This window comes from Leucoraja erinacea, chromosome 2 (assembly GCF_028641065.1).
Source record: "Leucoraja erinacea ecotype New England chromosome 2, Leri_hhj_1, whole genome shotgun sequence".
In the NCBI taxonomy this organism is placed as follows: domain Eukaryota; kingdom Metazoa; phylum Chordata; class Chondrichthyes; order Rajiformes; family Rajidae; genus Leucoraja; species Leucoraja erinaceus.
This window is the reverse complement of record NC_073378.1, coordinates 115,545,342-115,559,763: the sequence shown is the minus strand read 5'-3', so window position 1 is coordinate 115,559,763 and position 14,422 is coordinate 115,545,342. Positions and strand designations below refer to the sequence as shown.

Sequence of the window (14,422 nt, the reverse complement as noted above, 5' to 3'; positions counted from 1 at the left end):
ACCCCAGCGAATGCGTTCCAGGTCCCCACCACCTCCTGTGTAAAAAAACTTGCCCTGCACATCTCCATTAAACTTTCCCTCTCCCACCTTATGGCTATGCCCTCCAGTGTTTATACGGAAGATGGACACAAAGTGTCTGAAGGAGGGTCCCAAACTGAAACCTCACCCATCCTTTTTCTCCCGAGATGCTGCCTGACCCGCTGAGTTACTCCAGCACGTTGTGTCCATCGTCCTGGTGAAATCTCTTTGTTGCTGCCACATCTCGATAATGTATCACTTTTATTTATTTTCAATAGTACAGAAAGTTACCAAACAAGTACTTTTGATGTTAAGATTTCATTCCTATCCTATTCATTACAATATTTATTTCTATGCTGAACACGTTCGGATTTAAATAGATTAATTCATCACTTTGTGACAAGACTGTGTGATACAAATGTGTTAATTAATGTTCTAAAAGTACCACTCAATACAGTTTTAGGACTCACTTCCGATTAGGTCACTCCGGTATCCTTCACATTACGATCATCGCTTGCTGTGCCACTTAGGGGCGGCATGGTGGTAGAGTTGCTGACTTACAGCGCCAGAGACCTGGGTTCGAACCTGACTACGGGTGTTGTCTGTACGCAATTTGTACGTTTGTCCTGTGACCGCCTGCGTATTCTCCGGGTGCTCCGGTTTCCTCACGCACTCCAAAGACGAGCAGGCTTTTAGGTTAATTGGCTTCTGTAAATTGCCCCAGGTGCGTCGGATGAGAAAGTGGGGCAACATAGAACTAGCGTACGAGTGATCGACGGTTGGCTTGGACTCGGTGGGTCAAAGTGCCTGTTTCCATGCTGTATCTCTAAACTATAAACTAAACAATACACCTCTCTCCATTGCTCAATGGAAGAGAAAGATCTCTCTGTACTAACCCTTCCAATACACTAATGTCCAACCACAGCAGCACCACAGCTAAGTGGCAGTCTCCCTGCCCTCTTCAATTATCCCTGTCACTTTGTGCCTGCCAATTTAGCACAGACCCTGGAAATCGTATTCTGTGCACCAGTACCCATTAAAACCTACATTAAGATTGCCCAAGCTTGTTTTACAAAAAGGCCGTTGGCAATCACAAAAGAAGAAAAAAAAGTGTTGTACCATTGAGAGGGAATGGATAAGGGGACATAGGTAGTGAATGCACAACAAGTTGATTGGGAAGGGTGGGGGGCGAGCAGAAACCTTCTGGGTGACTACCTCATACTGTTTTTATGGAGCAATCTTATTAAATTCATTTTAATAATTCAAACATCTTTCATTATTTATCATTTTATTTTCATTTTCCTATAGAAAATAGATTTTAAATCTTTAAAATTAATTTGTAAAGTTGACAGCAAGACAATACATCAGTGAGGAACAAGTTAAAGATAAGGCGACACACACAGTGGTGCCGCTGGTAGTGCTGCTGCCTCACAGTGTCACAGATCCTGGTTCGATCCTGACATTGGGTGTTTAGTTTATTTCAGAGATACACTGTGGAAACAGGCCCTTCGGCCCACTCAGCAGTCTCCATACACTAGCAGCATCCCACGCATTTGGGGCAATTTACAACTGATGCCAATTAACCTACAAACCTGTATGTCTTTAAAATGTGGGTGGAAACCAGAGCACCCGGAGAAAACCCACACAGGCCATGGGGAGAGCATACAAACTCCGTACAGACAGCACCCATAGTCAGGATTGAACCTGGGTCTCTGGTACTGTAAGGCAGCAACTCTACTGCTGTGCCACCGTGCGTGCTCCAGGTGCTGTCTGTGTGGAGTTTATACGTTCGCCCTGTGGGTTTCTTCTGGGTGTTCCGTTTTCCCTCCATACCCAAAACACACATGGGTTTGTACGTGAATTGGCCTCTGTAAATTTTGTAGTGGATGTTTAAGTGGGATAACATAGGTGTGAACATCTAGTGTGAAGGGGTGATCGATGGTCAGCATGAACTCGGTGGGCTGAAGGGCCTGTTCCCACGGTGTATCTTTCATTCGGTCAGTCAGTCAGTCTGCTGAACCTTGCTCATAATGTGCACAGATAAATGAGCAAAACGCTCCCTTCTCCAACTCCCCCTTTGCCTTTCTGCCTAGTTTCTTGGTTACAATATCAACTCAATGAGTGTTCTTCTGGGATAATCATCTATCAAAACTACTTAGAAGTGAATAAAGCTCTGTAAAATCTGTTATCTTTCCATTAGGCAACAGTAATAACTCTAATCTCTTCTTGTAACAGCAATCTTCCACCTCTGGCAACATCCTGCTGTATCTATGCTGTGCCCTTGTTATTCTTTTAAGGCCTCCAATGACATGTTTAAAATGCACTCTGTGGTCTGATACAGACTGATCTAATATTTAATGTGAAATCATCACATCGCCCTTTCACATGGCATGTCCCCATCCACCCATACTCCTTCCTCCAGCTTCACATTTCATACATCTTCTATCCTTATCCCACACTTTTTGTCTTTTCATCTCGGTCCAACCATCTTCCATTCAACCATCTCCCTCTCCCCTCACTCATCTGCATGACCTATCACTTTCCAGGCTTTGTACTGCCCCCATCTTTCTTCCAGCTTTCTGCCCTCTGGTATAACCAGAGTCCCGACCTACAACATCACCTTTACATGCTTCCACAGGTGCTGCCGAACCTACTCAGTTACTCCAGCACTTTGTGTCTGTTTTTTTGTAAACCAGCACCTGGAGTTCCTTGTGTCATTATTTCTGTACATCATGGCACTGTTTTTGAAATCCAAAGCATTACCGGTCCTTTGATAAAGGGTATCATTAACATATTGCCGTATATAACCTTAGCAATGTATTCAGAGTAAACAAGGTGTAGTCACTGATGTGAAAAAGAAAACTCAGCAAGATCCCACAAACAGCAATGCAACACCAAGATATTCCATTGATTGATTGAAAGATGCAGCATGGAAACAGGCCCTTTGGCCCACTAGTCCATGCCAACCATCGATCACCCATTCACACGAGTTCTATATTATCCCGCTCTCGCCCTGCACACTAGGGGCAATTTACAGAGGCCAATTAATATACAAAACACGCGTCTTTGAGGTGGGAGGAAACTGGAACACCTGGAGAAAACCCATGTGGTCACAGGGAGAATGTGCAAACTCCACACAGACAGCTCCCAATGGCAATATCAAACCCAGGTCTTTGGCACTGGAAGGGAGGAGGCCTGATTGAGGTACATGAGATTACAAGAAGGATCTACAGATAGAACAGATAGTCAAATGTTTTTTCCTATAGTCAGGGTATCCAGAACATGAGGGCATAGATTTCTGAGAGGTGAGTGCCTTGAAGAGGATCTGAGGGGTAAGTTTTTCATACAGAGGGGTGAATATGCAAAAAGGGTAACATGGAACTAGTGTGCACGTGTGATAGGAAAGAACTGCAGATGCTGGTTAAAATCGAAGGTCGACACAAAATGCTGGAGTAACTCAGCGGGACAGGCAGCAGTTCTGGAGGGAAGGAATGGCTGACGTTTCGGGTCAAGTCTTCAGTCTGATGTCAGGGGAGTGGACGGATAGAATTTAGTCGGAGACAGTAAAACTGGTGTGAGAACTGGGAAGGGGAGGGGATGGAGAGAGAGAGAAAGCAAGGGCTACTTGAAGTTAGAGAAGTCAATGTTCATACCGCTGGGCTGTAAACTACCCAAGTGAATTATGAGGTGCTGTTCCTCCAATTTGCGCTGGGCCTCACTCTGACAATGGAGGAGGCCCATGAGAGAAAAGTCAGATTGGGAATGGGAGGGGGAGTTGAAGTGCTGAGCCACCGGGAGATCAGGTTGGTTAAGACCGGACTGAGCGGAGGTGAGCTTGGTCTCGCCGATGTACAGAAGTTGATACCTGGAATAGCAGATATAGTAGATGAGGTTGGAGGAGGTGCAAGTGAACCTCTGCCTCACCTGGAAAAACTGTTGGGGTCCTTGGATGGAGTGGGAGGGGGAGGTAAAGGGACAGGTGTTGCATCTCCTGCTGTTGCAGGGGAAAGTATCTGGTGAGTGGGTGGTTTGAGTGGGAAGGGATGAGTTGACCAGGGAGTTGCGGAGGGAACGGTTTCTACGGAAAGTAGAAAGGGGTGGAGATGGGAAGATGTGGCCAGTAGTGGGATCCCATTGGAGGTGGCGAAAATGTTGGAGGATTATATGCTGTATGTGACGGTTGATGGGGGTGGAAGGTGAGGGCAAGGGGAACTCTGTCCTTGTTGCGAATGGGGGGAGGGGGTGCAAGAGCGGATCTGCGGGATATCGAGGACTCCCTAGTGAGAGCGGCTTAGACAGAGGAATTGGGAGCAGGGGATAGAGTCTTTACAGGAAGCAGGGTGGGACGAAGTGCAGTCTAGATAGCTATGGGAGGCAGTAGGGTTTTGTAGTAGATGTCGGTCAATAGTCTGTGATGGAGACGGTGAGATCCAGAAATGGTAGGAATATGTCGGAGATGGTCCAAGTGAATTTGAGTGCAGGATGGAAATTAGTGGTGAAGTTGATGAAGTCAGTGAGTTTTGCATGGGTGCAGGAGGTAGCACCAATGCAGTCGTCAATGTAGCGGAGATAGAGTTCGTGGAAAGGCCCAGTGTACACCTGTACACAGTGTACAAGTGATTGTTCGACGTACCCTACAATGAGGCAGGCATAGCTGGGGCCCATGCGAGTGACATAGCTACACCTTGGATGTGGAGGATGTGGGAGGAGTCGAAGGAGAAGTTGTTGAGGGTAAAGACCAGCTCTGCTAGGCGGAAGAGAGCATTGGTAGACGGAGATTGGCAGGTTCTGTGGTCGAGGAAGAAACGGATGGCCTTAAGACCTTCCTGGTGGGGGATGGAGGTATAGATTGACTGGACATCCATGGTAAAGATGAGGGAGTGGGGCCTGGAAAACAGAATTCATTGAAGAGCCAACGAGTGTGTGAGGGGTCTTGGACATAGGTAGGGAAGGATTGGATAGGATGGAGTGAAGGGTGTGATAGATGATCGGCATGGACATAATGAGCTGAAGAACCTTTTCCAATGCAGTGTCTACAATGATTCAGTGGCCAACATAGCTGTGGGAGAAATATTGTTTTGTTTTTATCCTGAAATGGTTTACTATTATTGTCATGCACAGAGGACAGTGCATTTCAGTTCAACTATGGAGGTGAATCTGTGGAATTCATTACCACAGGCTGTGGAGGCCAAGTCATTGGGTATTTATAAAGCAGAGATTCATAGGTTTTTGATTAGTTTTAGTTTCGTTTACTTTAGAGTTTACTTTAGAGATACAGCATGAAAAGGGGTTCACACGAGTTCTACACGATCCCCCTTTCACATCCAATACAGAGGGGCAATTTACAGAAGCCAATTAACCTAGAACCCGCTAAGGGTGCCAAAGGTTATGGGGAGAAGGCAGGAGAAAGGGGGTGAGAGGGGAAAAATAGATCAGCCTTGATCTAATCGATAGAATTCAGAAGATTGAGGAGGGATCTTATAGAAACTTACAAAATTCTTAAGGGGTTGGACAGGCTAGATGTCACAGAATGTAGTTGCCACAGAATGTAGTTGAGGCCAGTTCATTGGCTATATTTAAGAGGGAGTTAGATGTGGCCCTTGTGGCTAAAGGGATCAGGGGGTATGGAGAGAAGGCAGGTACAGGATACTGAGTTGGATGATCAGCCATGATCATATTGAATGGCGGTGCAGGCTCGAAGGGCCGAATGGCCTACTCCTGCACCTATTTTCTATGTTTCTATGTTTCTATCAGCAGACTCAATGGGCCGAATTGCCTAATTCTCCTCCTATGTCTAATAATCTTGTGATACTGCACATGCTTTAATATGCGCATGCACATACTGTACACTCACACACAATTTTAGTTCAGTTAAGTTTAGAGATACAGCGTGGACCCAGGCCCTTCGGTCCTCCGAGTCCGTGCCAACCAGCGATCACCCGTACACTAGTTCCACCCTACACACTAGGTGCAATTTACAGAAGCCAATTAACATACATCCACGCGCATCTTTGGAGCGGAGCATCCGGAGTAAATCCACGCGGTCACAGGGAGAACATACAAACTCCGTACAGACGGCACCCGAGGTCAGGATCGAACCCGGGTCTCTGGTGCTACGAGAAGGCAACTTTACTGTTCCGCCCATATCTATTAGCAGTTGCTATTTTGTGGAAGTTAATTTATATGATTGCGGGAGATTTCCAACATTAACATTGGGCTTTTATGGATAATGCGGGGCGGGGGGTGGGGGTGCAGGAAATGCTTACAAATTTGCGGTTTGTCATCAGAAGACCCGTGCCCATGGTTTCAACGTTCAACCTCTCCAGGTTTCCATCCCAGGTGCGATACAGCAGCTCAGAACCTGTGCACAAACACAAGGAAATGGAGGTGATTTGTAGGTCAGAGGGAATTCATGACATCCCTTTAAGAATGACAATACACAAAAATGGATGGTTGATGTTCATCAGAGATGCAAATTCAGCCCCTGCCATCTCTGCAGCAGAAAGACCGTATATTTATGTAGTGTTGTTTAGTTTTGAGATATAGCAAGGAAACAGGCCCTATGGCCCACTGATTCCGAGCCGACATGCGATCCCCGCACACTAGCATTATCCTACACACTAAGGACAATTTACTATTTTTACCAAAGCCAATTAACCTACAAACCTGTACATCTTTCGAGTGTGGGAGGAAACCGGAGCACCCGGGGGAAACCCATGTGGTCACGGGGGAGAACATGCAAACTCCGTACAGACAGCACCCATAGTCAGGATAGAATTTGGGCCTCTGGCGAAGTAAGGCAGAAACTCTACCGCTGCGCCACCGTGCCGCAGACCAAACCAAGGTCACAGAATGTTTTAAAACACTTCAATTTGAATAGTTCACTGTTGCAACTGCAGCCAAGTTAACAACACCAAGATCTCACACACAAACATCACACAACACTAATCAGATCTTCCACTTAAACTGGTTGAGGAGTATTGAGCAAGGGTCTGAGATCAATCTCTTTCTCTTCTTGCAAGTACATTTATCATATAGGACAACCTGAAATTTTGTTTTAACACAAAAGGAGTTTAAAGTGCAGTCATGGAGTCGTGCCCCATAGAAACAGGCCTCATACCGCGAATATGCCTATCTATACTAATCCTACATTCCTCCATTAATTCCATATCCCTCAGTGGCTTGCTCATTCAAGTTCATGTCCCAGTGCCTCATATATCGTCTTCCCCAGATAACCTCCTTCTTCTTCCCCCCCCCCTCCCAACTTAAACTGTGCCCACCTGCACTCGCAACTATTTCTCAACCAGGTTCAGGAACAGGTACTTTCCTGCAACTATCAGGTAATTGAACCGACTCGCACAACCCTATTACTAGCTCGACATCGGAACACTATGGAGCACCTCGTGCGCGACTATGGACTATTTCCAAGTGAGTTTGCATCAATATTTTTGCACAGTCTTCTTTTCGCTGTCTTGTCGAATTAATGTGTAATTTATGTATAAGTTACTTAAATGACGACAAATGATATATAATTTCAGTTTTGGTGCAGGGTCTGAGTCTATGTGGTTGTGATGCTGCTGTAAGATGCCATCTGTGTTCAATACAAACAGTCATAGTGCTATAAAGGCACAAGTTCTTCAGCCCATCTAGCCCATGCCAAACATCAGGCACCCACTCACACTAAAAGTGGGTACACTTATCTAATTTTATTTTCTTCACACTCCATTCAACTCCCCTGAGATCCTGCTCCTCATTTGCATTAAGGGGGCAATTTATAGTGGCCAATTAATCTGACAATTGCGCATATTTCAGATTGGGAGGGAAATGGGGGGAAATCGGGGAGGCACTCACAGCCCCAGAAACCCGGGTTTGATCCCGACCTTGGGTGCTGTCTGTATGGAGTTTGCCTGTTCTACTTGTGACTGCGTGGGTTTCCTCCAGGTGTTCCCGTTTCCTCCCACACTCCAAAGACGTACAGGTTTGTAGGTTAATTGGCCTCTGTAAAATTACTGATCATGTGTAGGGTCTGGGTGAGGAAGTGGGATAACATACAACTAGAGCTGAAGGGCGATTGGACTCAGTGGGCTGATGCACCTGTATCTGTGCTGTATGATTGAAAACAAACTCATGCAGTGACGGGGAACGAGTGTAAACTCCACACAGACAGCAACAATGCAAACTCCACACAAGCAGCAATAGTGCACACTCCACACAGGTAGCAATAGTGCACACTCCACATAGACAGCACCAGTGCAACCTCTACACAGACAGCACCAGTGCAACCTCTACACAGGCAGCAATTGTGCAAACTCCACACAGACAGTAACAGTGTAAACCACATGGATAGCAATAGTGCAAACTCCGCACAGGCAGCATTAAGGGCCTGTCCCACGATGTGACCACCCAAGAGCTCTCCCGAGTTTAAAAAAAATCAAACTCGTGGTACCTCATCACGAGTATTTTTTTTACTCTTGGAAATTTTTCATACTGTTGAAAAAACTTCACGAGTTTCCGCGTTTCCCGAGTACCTGCCGTTAACATTATGAGACATCCACGAGCTCTGACGTACCCGCTACGTACATCCCACATACATCCCACAAGTTTGATTTTTTTTAAAACTCGGGTGAGCTCTTGGGTGAACTCGCATCGTGGGACAGGGGCTTTAGTGTAAACTCCACACAGGCAATACTAGTGCAAACACTGTACATACAGCAATAGTGCAAACCCCACACATCGGCAACAGTGCAAACTCCACATAGGAAGCAATCCTGCAAGCTCTACATATCAAACAATAGTGCAAACTCCACACTTGCGGCAATAGTGCAAACTCCACACTTGCAGTAATACTGCAAACTCCACACAGACAGCAATAGTGTAATCTCCACACAGACAGCAATAGTACAAACTCCATACAGACAGCAGTAGAGGTCAAGTCTCTGTTGCAGAGTCCCAGTGGTTAGAAGAAGCCAGATGATGCCTCCATAGTCGGTATGAGTTAAGTTAAGCTCAAATCTTTAAAGTATATTTTATCTCACTAACATTAATAGAGCAATTATTTTCAAATGTTCATGTAATAGATGATTTAATTAGTTTTGGAAACATTTTCAAAAGGGCTTTGATTTCCCCAACAGTGGGCAGAGGTTGCAGGTATCTTGTAACTCGCAGAATCATTTAATTAATTACCTTATCTATTTGCATAAAGGGCAAACCTTTTATGAAACTGGAAAGAATTTGTATCTAAATTGGAAAGAGAAACTTCAACATTTTTTTTGGTTTAATCATCTAAGAGCAACATGCATTAAGTTATTGAAGGAACTGATCTGTGTCAAAGCAATGAAATATTTGCATCTGTGTGATTTTCAGGCAGGTTTCCACATTTTCTAGTTTATTTTTATTGCAGCAAATATGGTTGTTACAACTGTGGGCTTTGTCAATTTGAACGGTTGATTCTGAGTTACAGAAGCAATTTGAAGCCTGCATTTCAACTCATGTAGTAGAGTTTAGGTCAGGGGTCGGCAACCTACGGCGCACGGGCCGGATCCGGCCCGTAACCCAAAATCATCCGGCCCACAAGCGTTTTTTTTTCTGAGGACTTCCGTCATCTAGAATCTGAGAACAAGCGCAGACAGTGAGCGCGGCAAAACTACGATTAGCTGTGGCGGAAAGCAACTCTCTCTCGAAACCCTCCCTTCCGTTCAACGGCTAATCACAGCGCGGTTTACAGTCGAGTGAGTGGGGCCGTGAAAGAAGCGCTAGGAAGGGCATGAAAACAGGATAGATCGTCCAGAAATATTATGAGGCGACTGTTCTTTCACGTTACCTTTAGCAAAAAGTGGTAAAATGCCAATAGATTTATGATGATTCTAACATTTCTTCACGTTTCTTCGCTGACATTTTCTCACACACGAACGAATTCAGGCTGTTTGCCACTCCACTCGACGCGGACATCGACATTGACATCGCACCAGAAAATGTTCAAATGGAACTTATTGAGATGCGGTGCAGCAATGTATTAAGATCTAAATTTAATGCAACGGACGTATCTCTACTAGAGTTCTCCGGAAATATCTTCTTGAAACTGGTATGTATACCAACTTGGTAGATCACGCAATATAAATGACATCAATGTTCGGCAGTACTGACATGTGTGAGTAACTCGAAGGGCCGAAGGGCCTACTCCTGCACGTATTGTCTATTGTCTATTCTCAAACATGAAATACACGAAGAGTAAATTAAGAAACCGACTGAATGATGCCCATTTCAATGGCATCTTGCATCTAGCCTCGTCCAGCCTGTCACCTAATAATGATAGAATGTTGAGCAAAAAACACCACATAGTGTCACACTAACTGCTGTGTGACAGACAAACAGACAGAGAGGGGTGAGGGTTGTTTCAATACCAGTGTCTCAAACTAACTGCTAGGTTCAGTAGACATAATATTGCGTAAATATATAAATATGTCAAAGTTTAGTTGGTATGTCTCATTATTTCCTCCATTTATTAACTATGGCGATAGATGTGGCCCGCCATCCGCTCACAGACATGGGTCCTGGCCCCTATGCAGAACAAGGTTGCCGACCCCTGGTTTAGAGATGTTACTTTAGAGATACAGCGCGGAAACAGGCCCTTCAGCCCACAGGGTCCGTGCCAGCCAGCGATCCCCCATATGCTGGCATCATCTAACACATGAGGGGGAATTTACAATTTGTATCAAAGCCAATTAAATTACAACCTGTACATCTCCATGATATTTGGTTTCCTCCCACAATCCAAAGGCGTACAAGTTTGCAGGTTAATTGGCTTGGTATAAATGTTAAAAAAAAATGTCCCTTGTGTGTGCAGGTTAGTGTTAATGTGCAGGGAAGCTATAGACATGGTCGGTGCGGACAGGATGGGCTGAAGGGCCTGTTTCCACGCTGTATCTCTGAACTAAAGTAAACTAATATACTAAAATCCAGGTATTTACAGAAATTAATATGTGTAATGGACTCAATATTAAGTCCTGAAAAACAGCATGTGACACAGTCATTTAAATTTTTTTTATAAGGACTGTTTAAATTTGTACAATGCTTTGTTCAGTGTTTAGTTTAGTTTATTGTCGCGTGTACCGTGGTACAGTGAAAGGCTTTTTTGTTACGTGTAATCCATTAATATTTATTGCCAGTCATATTTTTTACTTGCACATGAAACATGCTTGAAGCTGCTTCCACCACCACCCCAGGCAGTGCATTCCAGGCACCCACCAGTCTCTGTGTAAAAAATCCTGCCCCCACAATGTCAGCATTGATGGTCGGTGTGGACTTGGTGGGCCAAAGGGCCTGTTTTCATGCTGTATCAATCAATCAATCAATCAATCAATCAACCCATCAATTATCCTTTTCCTTCCGATAGAAAGAATTGAGGAAATCAAGTCATGGGCTGGCATCCTGGGCGAGGATTATGTGTTTTGATTTAATGTTGTCTTCTCTATTTATGCTCACTGCTTCTCTCAGGGATCAAACTACGACCAGCGTGGAAGCCAGGAGTGATGGGAGCTCTGTCAATGGTTGAAGAGAAAGGACACTGGCAGCTTTGTAACAAAGAGAGTATCGACCATTTCACAACCACTTTGCCCGATCACAATGAAATCGTTGATGTGTTGACAAACTGTTCAAACCCCAGAGAGCTCTGAATCTTCTTTCTGACAACAGAGCTGGGACATGCATTGAAAGCAGTTTTAAACCATCTCCCAGCACTGCACATTGACCACATGGGGCAGCACGGTGGCACAGCGGTAGAGTTGCTGCCTCACAGTGCCAGAGACCCAGGTGCTGTCTGTGTGGAGTTTGTACAGTACGTCCTCCTGTGACTTTGTGGGTTTTCTCCGGGTAAATTGTAAATTGTCCCTTGTGTGTGGAGAGTAGATGAGTAGGTGTGGGATGGCATAGAACTAGTGTGACGGATGATCGATGAGTCGGTGTGGACTCGGAGGGCCGAAGGTCTGTTTCCATATTGTGTCTCCAACCTAAAACCTCTGGATTAAAGCTATAGACATTGTTGCCTGCTCAACTTGTTGACTTGTCTGAGGAATTAGCACTGGGGCAACAACAAGGTGAGATTGGGCTGTTGCAATCAGATTGCATGGTTGAAAACAATGGATAGGGGGAGGAGGGTGGGGGTGTTGGTGATCATTGCAACTTTAGACATTAAATATACAGCACAGAAACAGGCCCTTTGGTCCACAGAGTCCGTGCCAACCAGCAACCACACTAAACACTACTATTGTTCTACATCCTAGGAACAATTTACAATTTCTTTCTCCTAAGTCAATTAGCCTACAAACTGCACATCTTTGGAGCGTGGGAGGAAACCAGAGCACCCAGAGAAAACACATACCCTCACAGGAAGAAAGTACAAACTCCGTACAGACAGCACCCGTAGTCAGGATCGAACCTGGTCTCTGGTGCGGTAACTGCTGCACCACTGTGCCGCCCCTTAAGATTGGAACTTTCTATTTCTATAAAAAATCAGCGAGATTCAGATATCATGATGCATATTTCTGGTGGCACATTGTAAACAAAAACATGGCCCTGTATCTCTGAGCGCCTGGAGATTATTTAGTGTATAAGGAGGGGATAAAAAGAACGAGGGTGAAGCATATTGGAGGGGCGAGTTGGACTGGCAGGTTTTTTTATAATGAGGTCTGTAAAACAAAGATCATACAGTAAGGCTTTGGATTTGAAATTAAATACCATGGAGAGAAGGGGAAAGTTTAATGGAGATGCGCAGGGCAGTTTATTTACACAGAGGGTAGTGGGGATCTAGAACGCATTGCCAGAGGTGGTGTTGGAGGCATACACTATTGTGACGTTTTAGAGGCTTTAGATAGGCACATGGAAGTGCAGGAAATAGAGGGATATGGATCATGTGCAGACAGATGACATCAGTTCAACTTGGCATCATGTTCGACACAAACAATGTTAGCCGAAGAGCCTGTTCTACGGCTCAATGGTGCTTTTATTGTCACTTGTAAATGTAATGTAATTATGTGAAGCACTTTGGGGTCAATGCAAGTTGACTAAAAATGTGCTATATAAATAAGATTATTATTATTATTATTATTATTATTACTTGTGCAAAGTGCAAATGCACAGTGAAATTATTTTCTTACAAACAATCCGGTAGAGTATTGCCATACGCAAGCACATCCCCGATTAGCAAGTGTGGAGCAATAGGCCACTGATCGCTCATGCAAGAGGCGCCATGTGTTGGCGGCATTTGCAAAGTCCAGTCCCCGCTCTGGTTGTTATGAGTGTTGCCCGTTCCAGGCAAGACCCAGGCTGCAGTGGGCCTCCAGTCATCGTCTTCCTTGGACGTGTTCTACTGTTTTCGATGTGGCTAAAGCAAGCTCGTTTCGCTGACACTTTGAATCAGTGGGGATGTCAATTATCGCCTGTTAATTTCTATCCCCCCCCCCTTCCCCACCACAGTTCCCAACATGGTTTCACTAGCAATACTTCCCAGGCACTTGACCTCCATTACCAAAGGCAGCAGATACATTCAGTACCTGCAGGTTCCCCCTCAGGCCACACATCATCCTGGCTTGGTAATATATCACTGTACAAACTCCTTGTCAACAGCACTGTGCAAGGTATTCACCAGAAGGTCACTGCAGTGGGCAAGAAGGCCAATACCTTGTCCATGTCAATAAAGGATGGGTGGCAAATGACACCCTTGCCATCATTGTCCACTTCCATATATAAACAATGGGAAACAATGAACTGCAGATGTTTGTTTACCAAAAAAGTTCACAAAGGGTCAGGTGGTATCCTCGGAGGACATGGATAGGCGATGTCAATAGAAGCGTCCCGACCCGAAACGTCACCTATCTGTGTTCTCCGGGGATGCTGCCTGGCCTGCTGACATTCTAGCATGTTGTGTCTTTTTATCTAATGAAAAAACAATTGTGAGCAGCTATTTCCTTTCTCAACTTCTTCAAAAGAAGTTACAAGCCTCAGCAGATCAGGCAGCATCTCTGGAGAACATGGAGAAGCCACCTTTTGGGTCGGGACCCTTATTCGGCCTCTGAAGAAGTCTCAAGAGGGGTCTCGATCTGAAAAATTGCACAGCTATGTTCTCCAGAGATGCTGACCCGTTGAATTACTCCAGCATATTGTGCCTTTTTTTGTTGGAAAAAAGCATCTGCAGTTCCTTGTGTCTACAGGCTTCGGCATTGAGTTGGCGTCCCACTGATGGCCTCTTTGAACCAGCTGTCTCATTTCATCTCCTCAGTTAGTGTGCCAGTCCAACAAAGTTGCCAAACGGCTTATGACAATTTATAGCTTGGCTAGCAGTTAATTGAAGTCCCTACACCATTGATTAAAATGATGATTTTATTCTCTCAATTTTAAAGATTCATGGCTG

At 44.9% G+C, this 14,422-nt stretch overlaps 1 protein-coding gene across 3 annotated transcripts in view; it reads right to left on the bottom strand.

Moving 5' to 3' along the window:
* The window catches only part of dpp6a (dipeptidyl-peptidase 6a), a 664,537-nt gene that overhangs the window by 157,576 nt on the left and 492,539 nt on the right, over positions 1-14,422 (bottom strand). For all 3 annotated transcript variants that reach the window (XM_055664215.1, XM_055664233.1, XM_055664224.1), the window contains exon 4: positions 6,285-6,379. In XM_055664215.1, coding sequence (XP_055520190.1) covers positions 6,285-6,379 — 95 coding nt within the window. The remainder of the gene's footprint in view (positions 1-6,284; positions 6,380-14,422) is intronic.